The sequence below is a fragment of the Onychostoma macrolepis genome, chromosome 18 (assembly GCF_012432095.1).
Source record: "Onychostoma macrolepis isolate SWU-2019 chromosome 18, ASM1243209v1, whole genome shotgun sequence".
Taxonomy (NCBI): Eukaryota; Metazoa; Chordata; class Actinopteri; order Cypriniformes; family Cyprinidae; genus Onychostoma; species Onychostoma macrolepis.
In genome coordinates this window covers 16,122,791-16,137,432 of record NC_081172.1, presented here as the reverse complement: position 1 = coordinate 16,137,432, position 14,642 = coordinate 16,122,791, and the positions used below count along the sequence as shown (strand labels likewise).

At 36.4% G+C, this 14,642-nt stretch overlaps 1 protein-coding gene across 1 annotated transcript in view; it reads right to left on the bottom strand.

Moving 5' to 3' along the window:
• luzp2 (leucine zipper protein 2) overlaps positions 1–1,504 on the bottom strand; it is a 110,884-nt gene extending 109,380 nt beyond the window's left edge. Inside the window, exon 1 of the mRNA XM_058752278.1 lies at positions 659–1,504. Coding sequence (XP_058608261.1) covers positions 659–720 — 62 coding nt within the window. The 5' untranslated portion in view covers positions 721–1,504. The remainder of the gene's footprint in view (positions 1–658) is intronic.
• Between the last annotated feature and the right edge of the window lie 13,138 nt (positions 1,505–14,642).

Below are 14,642 nucleotides of genomic sequence, written 5' to 3'. Positions count from 1 at the left end.
TCTTAACAAGCTTTTTAATTTACCCAAAAAGAGCCTAAATAATACCCCATAGATGATAAAGTCAATGCTGAAATCTTGGCTGAGTGCTCACTGACCTTTCCCGTGCTCTGGGTTCAGAGAGGAAGAGGCACGGCTTTATCAGTAGTTAAATTAATGATCAATCCTTGAAAACTCCCTGACTCTGCAAGACTCCTCCTGGCTTAGCCGTTCTTCTCTCTTTATTCCTCATCTCAGATTCCTCCCGTCGCTGCATAATACACACACACACACACACACACACACACACAAAATCACGTTCTGCAATTGCACGGGCATCCCAAAGCTCTGATTGCTACAAAACTTGCTCCTTCCCATATAAGCCACAAACCCCTGCCACATTTCACTCACTCTGTGTGCCAGAAAGCGGACATCTCTGTTTTGTCTGCAGGCTAGCCAAGCCCAGAGCAGAAGCAGGAAAAAGTTGAGCTGTTAAGCATCTTTCACCTCGCTCTCGGTGCCATCTCAATCACTCTCTCCTTCTCTCTTCAGACATTTTTAAGCACAGACAGAGGCTTTAACAGTAGCCCACATCACAGATGAATATAATCAGCTATTGTGTCCACGACAGACAGATTGATGGGGTTGATGGATAAAGCCGGAGATGTAAATCTGCTCTTACCTGCTGTTGAAGCTTAAAGCTGGGAGGAGGAACAGGAGGTAAACGGCTCCGATGAATTTCATTGCTTTGTCTTGCTCTCATGCACTCGGCGTCTCTTTCCCCCTTTTTCTCTCGATCGCTAGCTTTTCCCTTCTCCCGTTCTCTCTCCCTCTCCTCGCTGGCTCGCTCACCCGTTCTCTCTCTCTCTCTCTCTCTCTCTCTTTCTTTCTTTTAGTGGTGCACACGCGCGTTAACGCAGGCACACACGCCGCGGCAGACAGATGCAACGCTGCGAGCGGTCTGTGTATCTGAAAGTGCGGGGCTCCTCAGCTTCAAATAGCAAGGACGGGGAGACGGACGGATTTATTAATGGCCAGGAACCAGGGTGCAGGGGCGGGGGGATCCAGGATCCGGGGAGGAAGACTGGAGAATGATTTGAGGTGGTGAGGTGATGTCAGCATCAATACAACCAGTGGCTCCCTGTCTTTCTCTTTTGCGTTCCACGGCGAGATGAATACCTGCTGGTGTGTCCCACATGATATCCATCTGTCTGCGTTATTACCAGCAGCCTTGGGACGGGGCAGGGCGATTATCTGGGCTCGAGGTGTGCAGGGTTACTCTACAAAGACTAAATTAATCAATTTTCGCGGAGATTACACTTTGATGGCAGGGTTCATTAGTTTGACATTTTGTTCTCTGTTGTCCGTCAAAGTAATTGATGAGACATTTCCCTGCTCACCGTCTCATATTGTGAGATTAAGAGGGTAAACCGATCATGATAAATCTAATAGTCGTGTAGTCGCTTCGCTTTATCTTTCCGCAGTTCCGCCGCATCTGATGTCTCCATCCGGCTTCTCAAACAGTGTTCAGTTTCTGGACAAAAGGTTACAAAACATCAAAGGTGTAATGAAAATATCAACATCAAACTAATTAATGAAATTTACTGTGGATTAATGAGATGGAAATATACACAATCTATTTTCTAAATGCATGTTATGAAACGATTCACTAATTTTTTTCGTCTACATTTTAAACTTCTCCAATCATTTCGCCCACTTAAACCCCACCCTTTTATTACAACCTACTGCAAGATTTTCAGATTGGCAATCCAATCAACAACTGATGGATAAAAATCTCACTTTACATTTTTTTTTCGAGAATCGATTTGACTCGGATGTATGTCACAAATATTCGAAAATATTCGAAGAATATATGTGCCGCTTACACTGTGACTTTATAATCGTTAATGTAAAAATAATAAAACTTAAAAATATTTTCTATAAAACTACAATAATTATGGTTGATATCACAAATAAAATAAAATAAAATAAAACAAAATAAAGTAAAATAAAATAAAATATTGTGGTTTGTTTTAGCATCCTGACCAGCATGACACAGCAATATTGTTACAACTCATCTAATGGCATGTTTTGAGTGGGACCATCTCTTTTAATCCAACCAATTGCAGACCAGAGATTGTTTGGAAAGTTATTTATAATTTTAGCAATGTTATCTCCTTTCTTTTGTGTAAAAGACTGCGCAATCGCATTAAAAAACATCGACCAGTAATGAATGTGAACTGAAGCATTCAAAATTCGCAAAAGGAGGCTAAAGTTCCATAAAAGTATCATAAAAGTAGTCCATATGACATGAGATTCATATGATGAAATTTAAATCATTATTTACTGATAATCTCCTTTTGTTAACTGCTTGATATGACCATCAAGCTAAAAGAACCAGATACAATTGTTTTAAAAATTAATCATACACTGTAAAAAAAAAAAAAAAAAAGTTGAGCGAATTTAAAAAAAACGTTTTTTTTTTACCAGCTTCAGCAGATTTTTGAGTTTGCTCAACTTATTTTTTGTGGGAGATTCTCAAATTTTTGTTGTATAAACTGTTGTCAAAAATCTGCTGAAGCTGGTTGCCTTACAATTTTAAGTTGACTCAACTTTTTTTTTTTACAGGTGTACAGACAATGTGTATGAACTAGATTAACTGATTCATTCAAAAGATATCACTCAAAAAAAAAAAAAAATCATTTGACGTTAAACTGGACACTCTAAAACTGAACTCTTATAATTGCACCAATGAGAGTTAGGGCGGATGTCAAGAAGTTTTGGTTCCTTTCATACACAAAGCTATGGCTTCACAACACTTGGAATATAACACATAACTCTTTAATGATGGTGCTTTTGCATCATTTTTAAGCTTGAAAGCTTCAGCACTCATTTATTGTAATTGCATGGAAAAAGAGCTTTCAAAACTTCTCCTTTTGTGTTCTGCAGAAGAAAGCAAGTCATGCGACATTTCCTTTTTTAAGGTGAACTGTGCCTTTAATATGAATACTTCATCATGTTTCTTCTGAAATGTTGTGAAATACTCGCAAAAAGGCAACTTTTTAAATGCTTTAATATGAGGGTCAGTGCATCATAAAAACAACCAAAGCTCATTAAGAAACTGAAAAACAGAGGGTCTGTTGATAGCACCCATTCCTCTTTTACCTGTCTCTCTCGCACTATTTTTGTCTTCAAAGGGAATAAAAGATTTAGGGATAGCCATTGCTTTTAGCCATGGAAGGCTGACTGATTCAAGTTCTATGATCAGAACAGTGGAAATAGAGGAAAGATGTGTCGGCGGTAGAGGTCGTGTTATAAAAGAATGATGAATGGTTTCCATTACACCACTAATGGAGTTTAGAGTCTATTGTCCCTTAGTTCTACTCCCTGCTCCTAATTCCGCACCTATTTGATTTGCGTCTAATTAGAGCGCCATGGGTTGCATAGCCACTCAGGGAGTGGTCACAGATGACTGGGGTCCAGGCCCTTGGGACTGCAATAAGTATTTTTAGTAATCTGGTCTTACTTGTCTTCGTCACACCTCCGGCAGTCTGTGTCACAGTAGACAAGGTGAAGGAAAACATGTCTCCTGTCAGATTTAAGAGAAATGAAGTGCGCTTTTAGATGAACAATGAGCAGGAAAAAGAAGGATGCTCTGAATTTTTGTTTTGTTTTCCAGTAAATTTTTAAATTACAAATAAGCATAAAAAATAATCAGTGGTAATACCTTTTTAGTACCTTTTATTTTTATATTTTTTGGTTTTGCTCATTTTGATTTTAGTTTTAGTTTGGGGGGGGGGTTGTTTGTTTTATTTTTATTAGATTTCTTTTTTATATTTTTTATTAGCTTCAATTTATTTACTTCAGTTTTAGTAATTTTAGTACTTCAGCTTAAACTTATTTATTTCACTCAGTTGCCAAGGGAACATTTCAAATTGTTTAACTTTAAGTTAATACTTTATTTTATTTTATTTTTATTATTTTATAAATATTTATTATATATTTAATTTTATTATATCATAAATAATTTCAAAATAAGGATATAATAGTTCCATATCTAATAATATGGAATTTAATCATTCCATATTATTTATTCTAAGAAACTTACACATCTGTAGTGGTTACCATGCATCAGAAGGTTAAATATTCACTTGAGAAAATACAATTGTATCACTGTTTGTCATGAATAAATATTGAATTAAATTAATTTCTTGTTTGGACATAAATCTTATTATTGACCCTTCCTCATCCATTATGCTCAAATCAAGAGTAAAATGGCAATTATGTCAAAAAAAAAAAAAAAAAAAGATATATTTTCTAAAAAAAACTTAATTACAGAATTCTTAAATGTATCTTGTTTTAAAGCTGTTTACATATTTTTACTAAAAAAAAAACTAAAATACAGATTAAGAAAATTGTTTTAGCAATGTGTGCAAGTAATGTTGTAGTGCATATTAACAAGGCTTTGAATGTTGATTACATGAAACAGAAACAAAGCAACTGTACAAAGTAAAGCACAAAATATTGTGAATATAGACCAAATCAAAGGGGATCATGATTCACACAATCTAATGCTGTTCGACAATAGAAGATGTTCTCTTGAGCTGCCTGCTGTGTTAGTGTTGAAAAATGGAGGAAAACAAATACGGTAATGACTAAATCCATTTTGTACACTACTGTATATTGAGCTTTCTCTCTTTCTCTATGTTTTCTGTAAAAAGCAATTCAGAAATATTTGGTCCGTTTCATTATTAAACATTTTGGATCAACTATGTGGAATAGTACTAATTCATTGTTTTCTTATTGACATATGCTTTATCTTTGTATGTTCGGTTTCTGGTTGCCAAAATATGTGAAAATGATGTGTATAATATGTCAGTGAATGTACAAATGGGAATGTGGAATACAGCTGCAGTGATTAAGTTTTTAAATCTACCTGTACATATTTTCTTAAGCCTTATGACTATATAGAAAGAAGCGTTTCTGTGATTGAGGGATTTGCTGCTCTTGCTAGCATCCAAATGAACAAATCTAGAAATGAATACAGGGAGGAAAAAATGACAATGACTATGTCTAATGCGTTTCTCACAAAAATGCACAAATTTATCACAAATACGGTGGAATTTCAAAACCTATTTCCACAAAGAGGCCCCAGCTAACAAAAATATGTTAGTTTTGCTAATGTTCCCATTTAGAATCTTCTCTGAACATTGAAAATGTCTAGTTTTTTAAAATTCTTGGTTATGAGTTAACTTTGAACGAACATTCAATTCATGTTAACAGAAGTTCCTAACTTTAAGAGAACCTTGCAAGAATGTTTGGCAAAGCTCTGAGAATGTTAGCCGGGGTCCTTCCAAACTCTGCGCTGAAAGGTTAAATCATCTGCACATCTCTTCTTATTCTCTTCTCACCTGGTTGCCTTTCGAATGTCAGCAACTCTCATAAACTCTAAAGGTGTCTAAAGTGGCTCTCTTACTGCATTTTCTGCAGGCAAAAATCACTGTGACTTCACACTGTTTCAGACCCATCTTCAGACCTCCAAGTGTCACAGATCATTAGACACGGGTCACCTCAATCAGACCCCCTAAAAAACTGGCACATGGCACATCCAAAACTGGACAAGCCCCGAGGGAGAGGAAAACAGCATGACTAAGACATGAGTAAGAGGACAGCTGAAAGCTGCTCGGCCACAAAAGCGTGTAACAGAGGAACTGTGAAGGCTGTCAAAACAAATCCAAGAAGGGAAAAATGCCAATATGTAGAAACAATCCAAAGAGATAAGCAGGAAATAAATAAACATATGTTGTTTAACTGTTCCAGATCCCCTTCATATTAATTACCAAGAACAAGCACCAATCACGGGCCAATTACTCCTCTAGCTGCTCAATTTCAAATTATATTTTTATTGCTCGCTATTAGGCAGTAAAATTGCATCCATCCTTGTCTACGGGAGAATTAATAATTCATTGGAAAGAAAGAGTCAATGATCCTTGCAGAGGGAATTCAAATGACCATTAAAGAATATGACTACCTCCACAGCTGCTGGCAGTAGTGTTACTACAGTGTTTGTTGAGAGTTATACTGCCTGAACGCTTCCCACATATCCCTTTCACAATAAAGATGATCAGTTAGTAAGTATGGGTATTGAAAACAACCATGATATTGGATCAATGGCAAGTAGGTGCGTCAATGATAAAGAATGAAAAGAAATCTAATCTAAATTTTAAAAGTTTTTTAGAAAAGTACTTTTTATGTTAGTTTCATTTGGTTTTGAAAAACTTCATAACATTTTCAAAATGGTATACTCTTGTTCCTTTTACCTTGAGTATGTGAATGTAAACATCTTAATAATAATTTAAAATGAATATATTTTTCAAGGTACGATTTTTTTTTTTTTTTTTTTACACGCACAGTATAATGAATGTATTCACTAAAATAATTACATTTTTGGTCAAATTATTATACATTTTGAAATACTTATGAACTTTGATACACCGTCAAGAGGTACTGCAGGGGAATGATTTTATCTGTTGAAAAATATAATGAAAAATACAATTATCAGTATAAGAAAGCAGGCATTAATGGGATTTTTACTGTTTTTTTTCTTTTTTCTTTTTTTTCAATTTTAAGTAATCAGGACAGTTATATCACCCTGATATTTTTCACTTTGTGTCCCCAAAATTGTTTATTTTAATTCAGATACTTTATGCAATTGTATTTACTGAAAAATAATAATAATAGTTTAAAACAAGCCGAACTTTATGTTGGTTTCAAGAAATCACGCTGGTATAATTGTATGTGCTCAGGCAGGGTGTGCTCACACACACACACACACACACACATATACACCATGAATAAAAAAAATCATTAAAAACAGTTTTAGGTCATAATATCAGGACAGTTATATCACCCTGATATTTTTCATTTTGTGCCCCCTCAAAAAAAAAAATATCCAAATGAATTTTAGAAATGAAAAATATTACATTTTGAATGTATTTTTGAAAGAAATAATAGCACATCATGTAACTGACCCTAATATACACAGCCACTTGTGGTTTAACTATCTATAGATTACAAGAACTTGTAATAAGCCGCAGGGTTGCAAACAGAGCCAATAGCACCTCATTCTTACGGGAAGCGTGCCCAACACGGGTCGGCCTCTTCGTACCGCAATTACTCATATTTCCCTCACAACCCTCAGAGACGGTAGAAGACAGCAGTCATCCATTCTACCTGCAGAAAACAAGTGCTGTGCATCTCTGCCACGCTCAGAAGCTCTGCTCACCCACTCCTTCTGGTGTAAGAGGTTTAAGAAGGGTATGACATACAGTGATTATGACAGCAATAGAAGATGATGGGTTGATTGTGTTAAATCTGGCATTATCAGACACAGTCCAATCAAAGAGGTTATCTGGCATTTAGGGAGATCCGTGCTACAAAATGACATCAGATGAAAAGAACTCTAATCCTTGCGAGAGAATTAAACAGCTCTGAAAAGGGTAACGTGTCATCGCATAGCTGACGAATGAAAGAATGTTCTCAAAATAAAACAAACAAAACTTCTGTGAAGAAGATGTCAGGGAAACAGGGTATCCCAGGATCTCTGTCAAACATAAGTGGGTCTGTCGCTCAGTAGGGGTTAGAGAAAAAAGGAATAGGCCTCCCTCTAATGCTTGAATAAGCTGGAATTTAAATTAAAAGTCGTGCTCGCAGTTTATTCCTTTGCCCTTTTCACTTGACTGCAACTTTCTGCAACTACATGACAAGAGCAGACAGAAAAAAAATCAAATGTTCTTTGTGAGATGGAGACTCTGAACTCGTGTGCAATTAAAACAACCGAGATATTAGGGTGCACAATGAATGGCACATTAAAAAATATAATGCAAATTAATTATGGATTTCATGTCAGTGAAAAGAGCATCTTGGGATGCAGCAAGCAAAACAGCTCAATAATCCTCTTTCCACACTAAAACCTTCCGACCTTCCATTTCTCCTTCCCAAACTCAGCGAGCCAATGGTGAAAGCCCCACAGAGCAATACATTAACCTGTGTATTTGCCCTGAGATATGTGACCTTGACTCATGAGGAAAAGGCTTGTGGCATAAAACTCAGTCCCTGACTGCCAATGCCATCTGTGCCCCCGAGGAGGAGGTCTCTCTGTGACTTCATTCAGTCTCACTTCATACAAAATGTGGTCCTGAGCTGTTTTGATCTATCTCACTTTCCCTGGGAGTGTTTTTTTTTTTTGTGAGCAAAAGGGTCACTTGATTATTTTTGAGGCATGTGGAATCTTCTGAAAAAGACGAACACTTCAGCATACTTTCAAAGAAAGTACTTGGAAATAATATACTTTCAAAGAATATAATTAAGTATAAACTGAATGTAATATTTTTTTACATTTAATTGCATGCTATTTATTAAATGAAAATGTATTATAGTTTAAATGTATGTTAAATGCAATTACAGTGGGGCAAAAAAGTATTTAGTCAGCCACCAATTGTGCAAGTTCTCCCACTTAAAAAGATGAGAGAGGCCTGTAATTTTCATCATATGTTTACCTCAACTATGAGAGACAAAATGAGGGGAAAAAATCCAGAAAATCACATTGTAGGATTTTTAAAGAATTAATTGGTAAATTCCTCGGTAAAATAAGTATTTGGTCACCTACAAACAAGCAAGATTTCTGGCTCTCACAGACCTGTAACTTCTTCTTTAAGAGGCTCCTCTGTCCTCCACTCGTTACCTGTATTAATGGCATCTGTTTGAACTCGTTATCAGTATAAAAGACACCTGTCCACAACCTCAAACAGTACAACTCCAAACTCCACCATGGCCAAGACCAAAGAGCTGTCAAAGGACACCAGAAACATAATTGTAGACCTGCACCAGGCTGGGAAGACTGAATCTGCAATAGGTAAGCAGCTTGGTGTGAAGAAATCAACTGTGGGAGCAATTATTAGAAAATGGAAGACATACAAGACCACTGATAATCTCCCTCGATCTGGGGCTCCATGCAAAATCTCACACCGTGGGGTTAAAATGATCACAAGAACTGTGAGCAAAAATCCCAGAACCACACGGGGGACCTAGTGAATGACCTGCAGAGAGCTGGGACCAAAGTAACAAAGGCCTCAAATCCTGCAGTGCCAGACGTGTGCCCCTGCTTAAGCCAGTACCCGTCTGAAGTTTGCTAGAGAGCATTTGGATGATCCAGAAGAGGATTGGGAGAATGTCATATGGTCAGATGAAACCAAAATATAACTTTTTGGTAAAAACTCAACTTGTCATGTTTGGAGGAGAAAGAATGCTGAGTTGCATCCAAAGAACACCATACCTACTGTGAAGCATGGGGGTGGAAACATGCTTTGGGGCTGTTTTTCTGCAAAGGGACCAGGACGACTGATCCGTATAAACGAAAGAATGAATGGGGCCATGTATCGTGAGATATTGAGTGAAAACCTCCTTCCATCAGCAAGGGCATTGAAGATGAAACGTGGCTGGGTATTTCAGCATGACAATGATCCCAAACACACCGCCCGGGCAACGAAGGAGTGGCTTTGTAAGAAGCATTTCAAGGTCCTGGAGTGGCCTAGCCAGTCTCCAGATCTCAACCCCATCGAAAATCTTTGTGAGTCCGTGTTGCCCAGCGACAGCCCCAAAACATTACTGCTCTAGAGATCTGCATGGAGGAATGGGCCAAAATACCAGCAACAGTGTGTGAAAACCTTGTGAAGACTTACAGAAAACGTTTGACCTCTGTCATTGCCAACAAAGGGTATATAACAAAGTATTGAGATGAAATTTTGTTATTGACCAAATACTTATTTTCCACCATAATTTGCAAATAAATTCTTTAAAAATCCTACAATGTGATTTTCTGGATTTTTTTTTTTCTCATTTTGTCTCTCATAGTTGAGGTATACCTATGATGAAAATTACAGGCCTCTCTCATCTTTTTAAGTGGGAGAACTTGCACAATTGGTGGCTGACTAAATACTTTTTTGCCCCACTGTAGCTGAACTTTAGAGTGCTTTTTTGACCCACTTGAGTACATTTTTATAAGAAATTTCATAATTACTTCTATTATCTTTGAAATATGGTTAAAGGGGTCATGACACAAGAAATAAATTTTTCCTTGATCTTAGACCTCTATAAGGGTCTTTGAACAATTAAAACATCCTGCAAGTTTTATAGCTTAAATGTCCTCCTCAGTACAAAAAGAGCATTTATTTAGCCACGCTCCAATTGCCCCTTCACAAAAAAACCTCACCAAAAATTCATTGTGGAGCAAAGACAACACTGACAACACGCCGACAGACAAGATAGAGCAGATTACTTTTGTTATGAAACAAAGCGTCAACTTTCAATTCTTGACATTTTGTAAGAAATTTAAACATGAATGAACATCAGAAGGTATCTTGTTTCAACTGCAGAAAGATGTCAATACACCGTTGTTCAAGTTCATGTCCACCAACGTTAATCTACTCTCCTGTCTGGTTTGTTTGTCAGATTGGTCAGATCGTCTGTGAATCAAACTCCCTGCGAAGGGTTGCAGAAAAATTGCATATGACCACCTCTAGAGCAAGACATTGACAAATCATTTTACATAATCTCACCACTGGCTACGCCCACCGATCGCTTGACAGCTGACACTGTCTACACCAGACACCAACATCACCTCGCCAAAGAAGCAAATAATTATATTTCTGCTGTACTCCATGCACTTTAGCTACGCCCGACAACAGGACAAATGGAAGAGTGAAAGAACAATCGCTTTGATGTGATAAGTTTAAACAGATTTCAAAAGGTCCACAGTGTCAGGAACAAGTGGATGGTTTATTAATGGCATCCTGGACCATGTCAGAAGATTATATGTTTGTTTCAAAGATTTTATGTTTGTTTCAAGCATCAAAAGTTTGTAAAGAAACTTTTGATGAAAGATGAAGCAGCCAAATATATCAGATTTGACAACAGCTACATTGAAAACATTTTCATAATGCTTTGTTTGTAAATTATGGTTTAATATGGATAATGCTGTTTCAAAACACTTACGTGCAATAGCTACTTGCAATTGATACTTTTTCACATGCTATTGCATTAACTAATCACAACAGGCTCCACTTTAATGAAAAGCTGTAAAGGACACGCCCCTAAAACTGTTCATTTCAGACAGAGGGCAAGAATGAGTGTTTAAAATAATCTTTTTTGTGACTTTTTTTGTGCTAAAAGCTTTATTAACATTAGAAGTGAACGTCAGGAACATATTAAAATAATAATAATAAAAAAACATACGTCATGACCCTTTTAACGTGTACTGTTAAATATAATACTGTTATATAATGTTAATGTACTGACAAGCATTTATGATCAACTAAAATATACTTTAATGTAATTTAATGTATTTAATGTAATTCTATTGAAACTTGTTTGTCATATATTTAAATAGCACATTTAAAACAATTATAATCAAGTACTTTACATATGCTTTAATATAAAAATAAGTGTACCACTTTAGCACATGACAAAATATTATTAAAACATATTGATTAAAAATGTATTTAATCTGACATTACAAAGTGCACTTAAGCTGGTTAAGAAACAATCATTAAAGTGTACTGTTTTAAATTACATTTAAATGGCACTTTATTTCATTAAAATTAATATCTGCAAGTCCAGTTTGCTAAAAACATGCTTGAGATTTGAAGTACACAAGTGCACATTCAATACAATTAAGCACTCTTCTTTTTCACAAGGGGAGATTCCTGTGAAGACAATTTATTGAGACAAAGGAGGATCATTTAAGTCAGTTCTGCACTGTCTGAGAACGATGAACGCTACTATTTGTGTGCTAAACAAGACAGCTCTGCCTTGTTGTAGGTTTTCTATTTCTGAAGCCATCTGCCGCAGCCTGATACTGAAGTATGCGACAGATTTCGCTCTAACAGATACATCAACACAACCAGGCAGCCATACAAATGAAAATAATCCATTCCATCAAAATCTACTGCAGCACACAAAGCAGACAAAGGAGATGTCATCCGTGTCAGAACAAAGTGTGAAATGTTTGTTTCATCATGCTGCAGGCCTTTCGCATAAAACAATAGACAAACATCAGGATGTGGCCGTCAGTCAGTCATGATACAGCCACAGAGAAAAAGAACAGAGAAATTACTGCTAATTGCAAGTTGAAAAATCAGGAAAGAGAGGGCGGCAATTTTGTGTTCCGAACCCAGTGCGTAAAAGGGCTGGCGGATGATCGCAACGAGCCCGTGTGCAACCCGAACGGTATCCCCAAAACCTTTTATGGCCACTTTATTAACAACACAGAGTGTACTCGTTTCCTAGCAGCAAAGCACACTTTAAAAGACATTTAATCACAGACAGCAGGGAGCTATTAAAACATGTTAAATGACAGGTCCGTTTCATACACATTCATTTCATTGTTAGAGAAATTCTCCCGTGAGTGACATTTGATTGACTATTTTTTATGTGGCTGGAAATACAGCGTTAAACAAACAGAAAAATACTCAATATTCAGTTGCCTCAAGTTATCACAAAATAAAGGTTGAAGGAAACTGAATGTTTATGACCGGTAATGTTGAATGAAAAAAAAGCCTAGGATATAGAGCTGGAAAGAGTATGAAATGAGTTAATGGTGCTTTTAAAAACAGGTCTAATTTACCAGAGATACGTTTTCACTTTGAAACCAAAATGTCATTAAATGTCCAGTGACAGCGGAATGTGAAATATATATAGGAATCTAAATAAAGCGAACTACTGAGGACTATAATCAGCTGTGACAAGAAGGCAGATGTCTGCATAAACAAATTACACTGTAGTGCAGGCTCTTAAATAGCAAAAATATCCTGATTTATGCATAAAGGCCCTTTCACACCAAATGCAAAACTAAAAAGTGAAACAAATCGCTGCCGAATGGTCTATTCACACCAAGAGCGGAACGGATATCTGTTGGTCTAAACAAAAAGCAAATGCACAAAGCTACAACACCATTCAGCTGGTTTGCCACCCGGCTCTCAAGACGATGATTATAACCCGCCTCCTCGAAGACGACAGTTTAACAGTCTCAGAGAACTATATGGCACAAGACAACTACGCAAGATCAAGACTAATGTCTAGTGACAGCGGGAAATATACAGTGGTGTGTTTTAAGGGCTGCCAATGTGATCACAGAAAAAATCTGACAGAAATCTACACTTAAAAAATTTTGTCATCTTTACAAGAAAAAAAGAAAAATGCTTAAACAAGTACAAAAAATAAATAAAAATACAAAAACATGTTGATTGGTTAACTGTTTAACCCTTACAGTATATTGTGAAAAATGTAACAGTTTAACATTGCATTATATGTACAGTATTATGAACACGCCATCTACAATGAACTCTTATTTATTATGTGGCTTTATATTTTACCACCTGTATTATTATGAATATCAGTAAATTGTAAAAGTAAAAATAATGAATTATTTAAAGAAATATATGGTTATGAGTTCTATAACATACAGGCACCAATATGTCACCCTGTAATATCTGAAAAACTGTCACTGTTTTTTTTGTTGTTGTTTTTTTAAAAACAAAAAAAAAGTTGGCACGGTGACAACAAAGGGCTGAAAAAGATTCAGCTGGGAGAACATCTAGCAACTAATTAAGTTAATTGACATCAGGCCTGTAACATAGGGATGTCTTAGAGAGGCAGAGTCTCTCAGAAGTAAAGATGGCAGAGGCTCTCCATTCTGTGAAAGTGTGTAAAAAGTTAACGCATTAACACATACGATTAATCTAACATTTTTAACGCGTTAATATTTTTTTACGCAAATTAATCGTTTGATAAGGTCTGACCCCAACTTCTTCCCGTCATCGCAGCGCGGAAGGTCATCTATCATTGTGTGATGAGGGTGCAGCGAACCAGTGTTGCCAGGGTAGCAGTACAAGTGGGCTATTTTGAAAATACAGTCGTGGCAAAAAACTTACAGAGCCGTGGGTTACAGTTTTTTTGAGCTACTTTTATAATGTACCGCGGCCGCCCAAAGTGTATATAGACAAATAAAAATTAAAATAGATCCTTTTACTAATGTGTATTGTACTTGGAATGTAAAACGTTACCTGGCAACTTAAGAACGGAGAGGCGGTTGTAACATCACAAACAAGTTTCAGCCAGAGCATACATGTTAAGGCTTTTACACAGCAGAAATAAACTCGACAACAGCCACTATAGATTATATAAGATAATAAACACACGATTATGATAGGATATGGTTTGTATATGATTTTCTGGAGAAGAATGTGTACATCTATGCTAATTTGTGCAGCGATATAAAAGGCTATAAATAGCATATTTTAACAACAGTAAACGACCAAATTCCACATGTGATCGCAAAAGGAAGTTATCACAAACAGTTGATGGTGGTTTGAAGTGAGTTTTGAGTAAAAGTGTACTATTAATCTCATAAATTGTCTTATGAAGCATGATGTTAATATTAGCTCAAATGCACCTGCAGAACAGGTCCAATTGTTCTTCATAATGCATTGTCATAATACTTCACGTAAGGTTGCAAGAAAATGTTTTGTTGTATTTATTTAGAAATACTTTTGATAATAGTTGTGTAAATGTATACTGGGATTAAAGCGATGTGGCTTGGTAAACGTTTT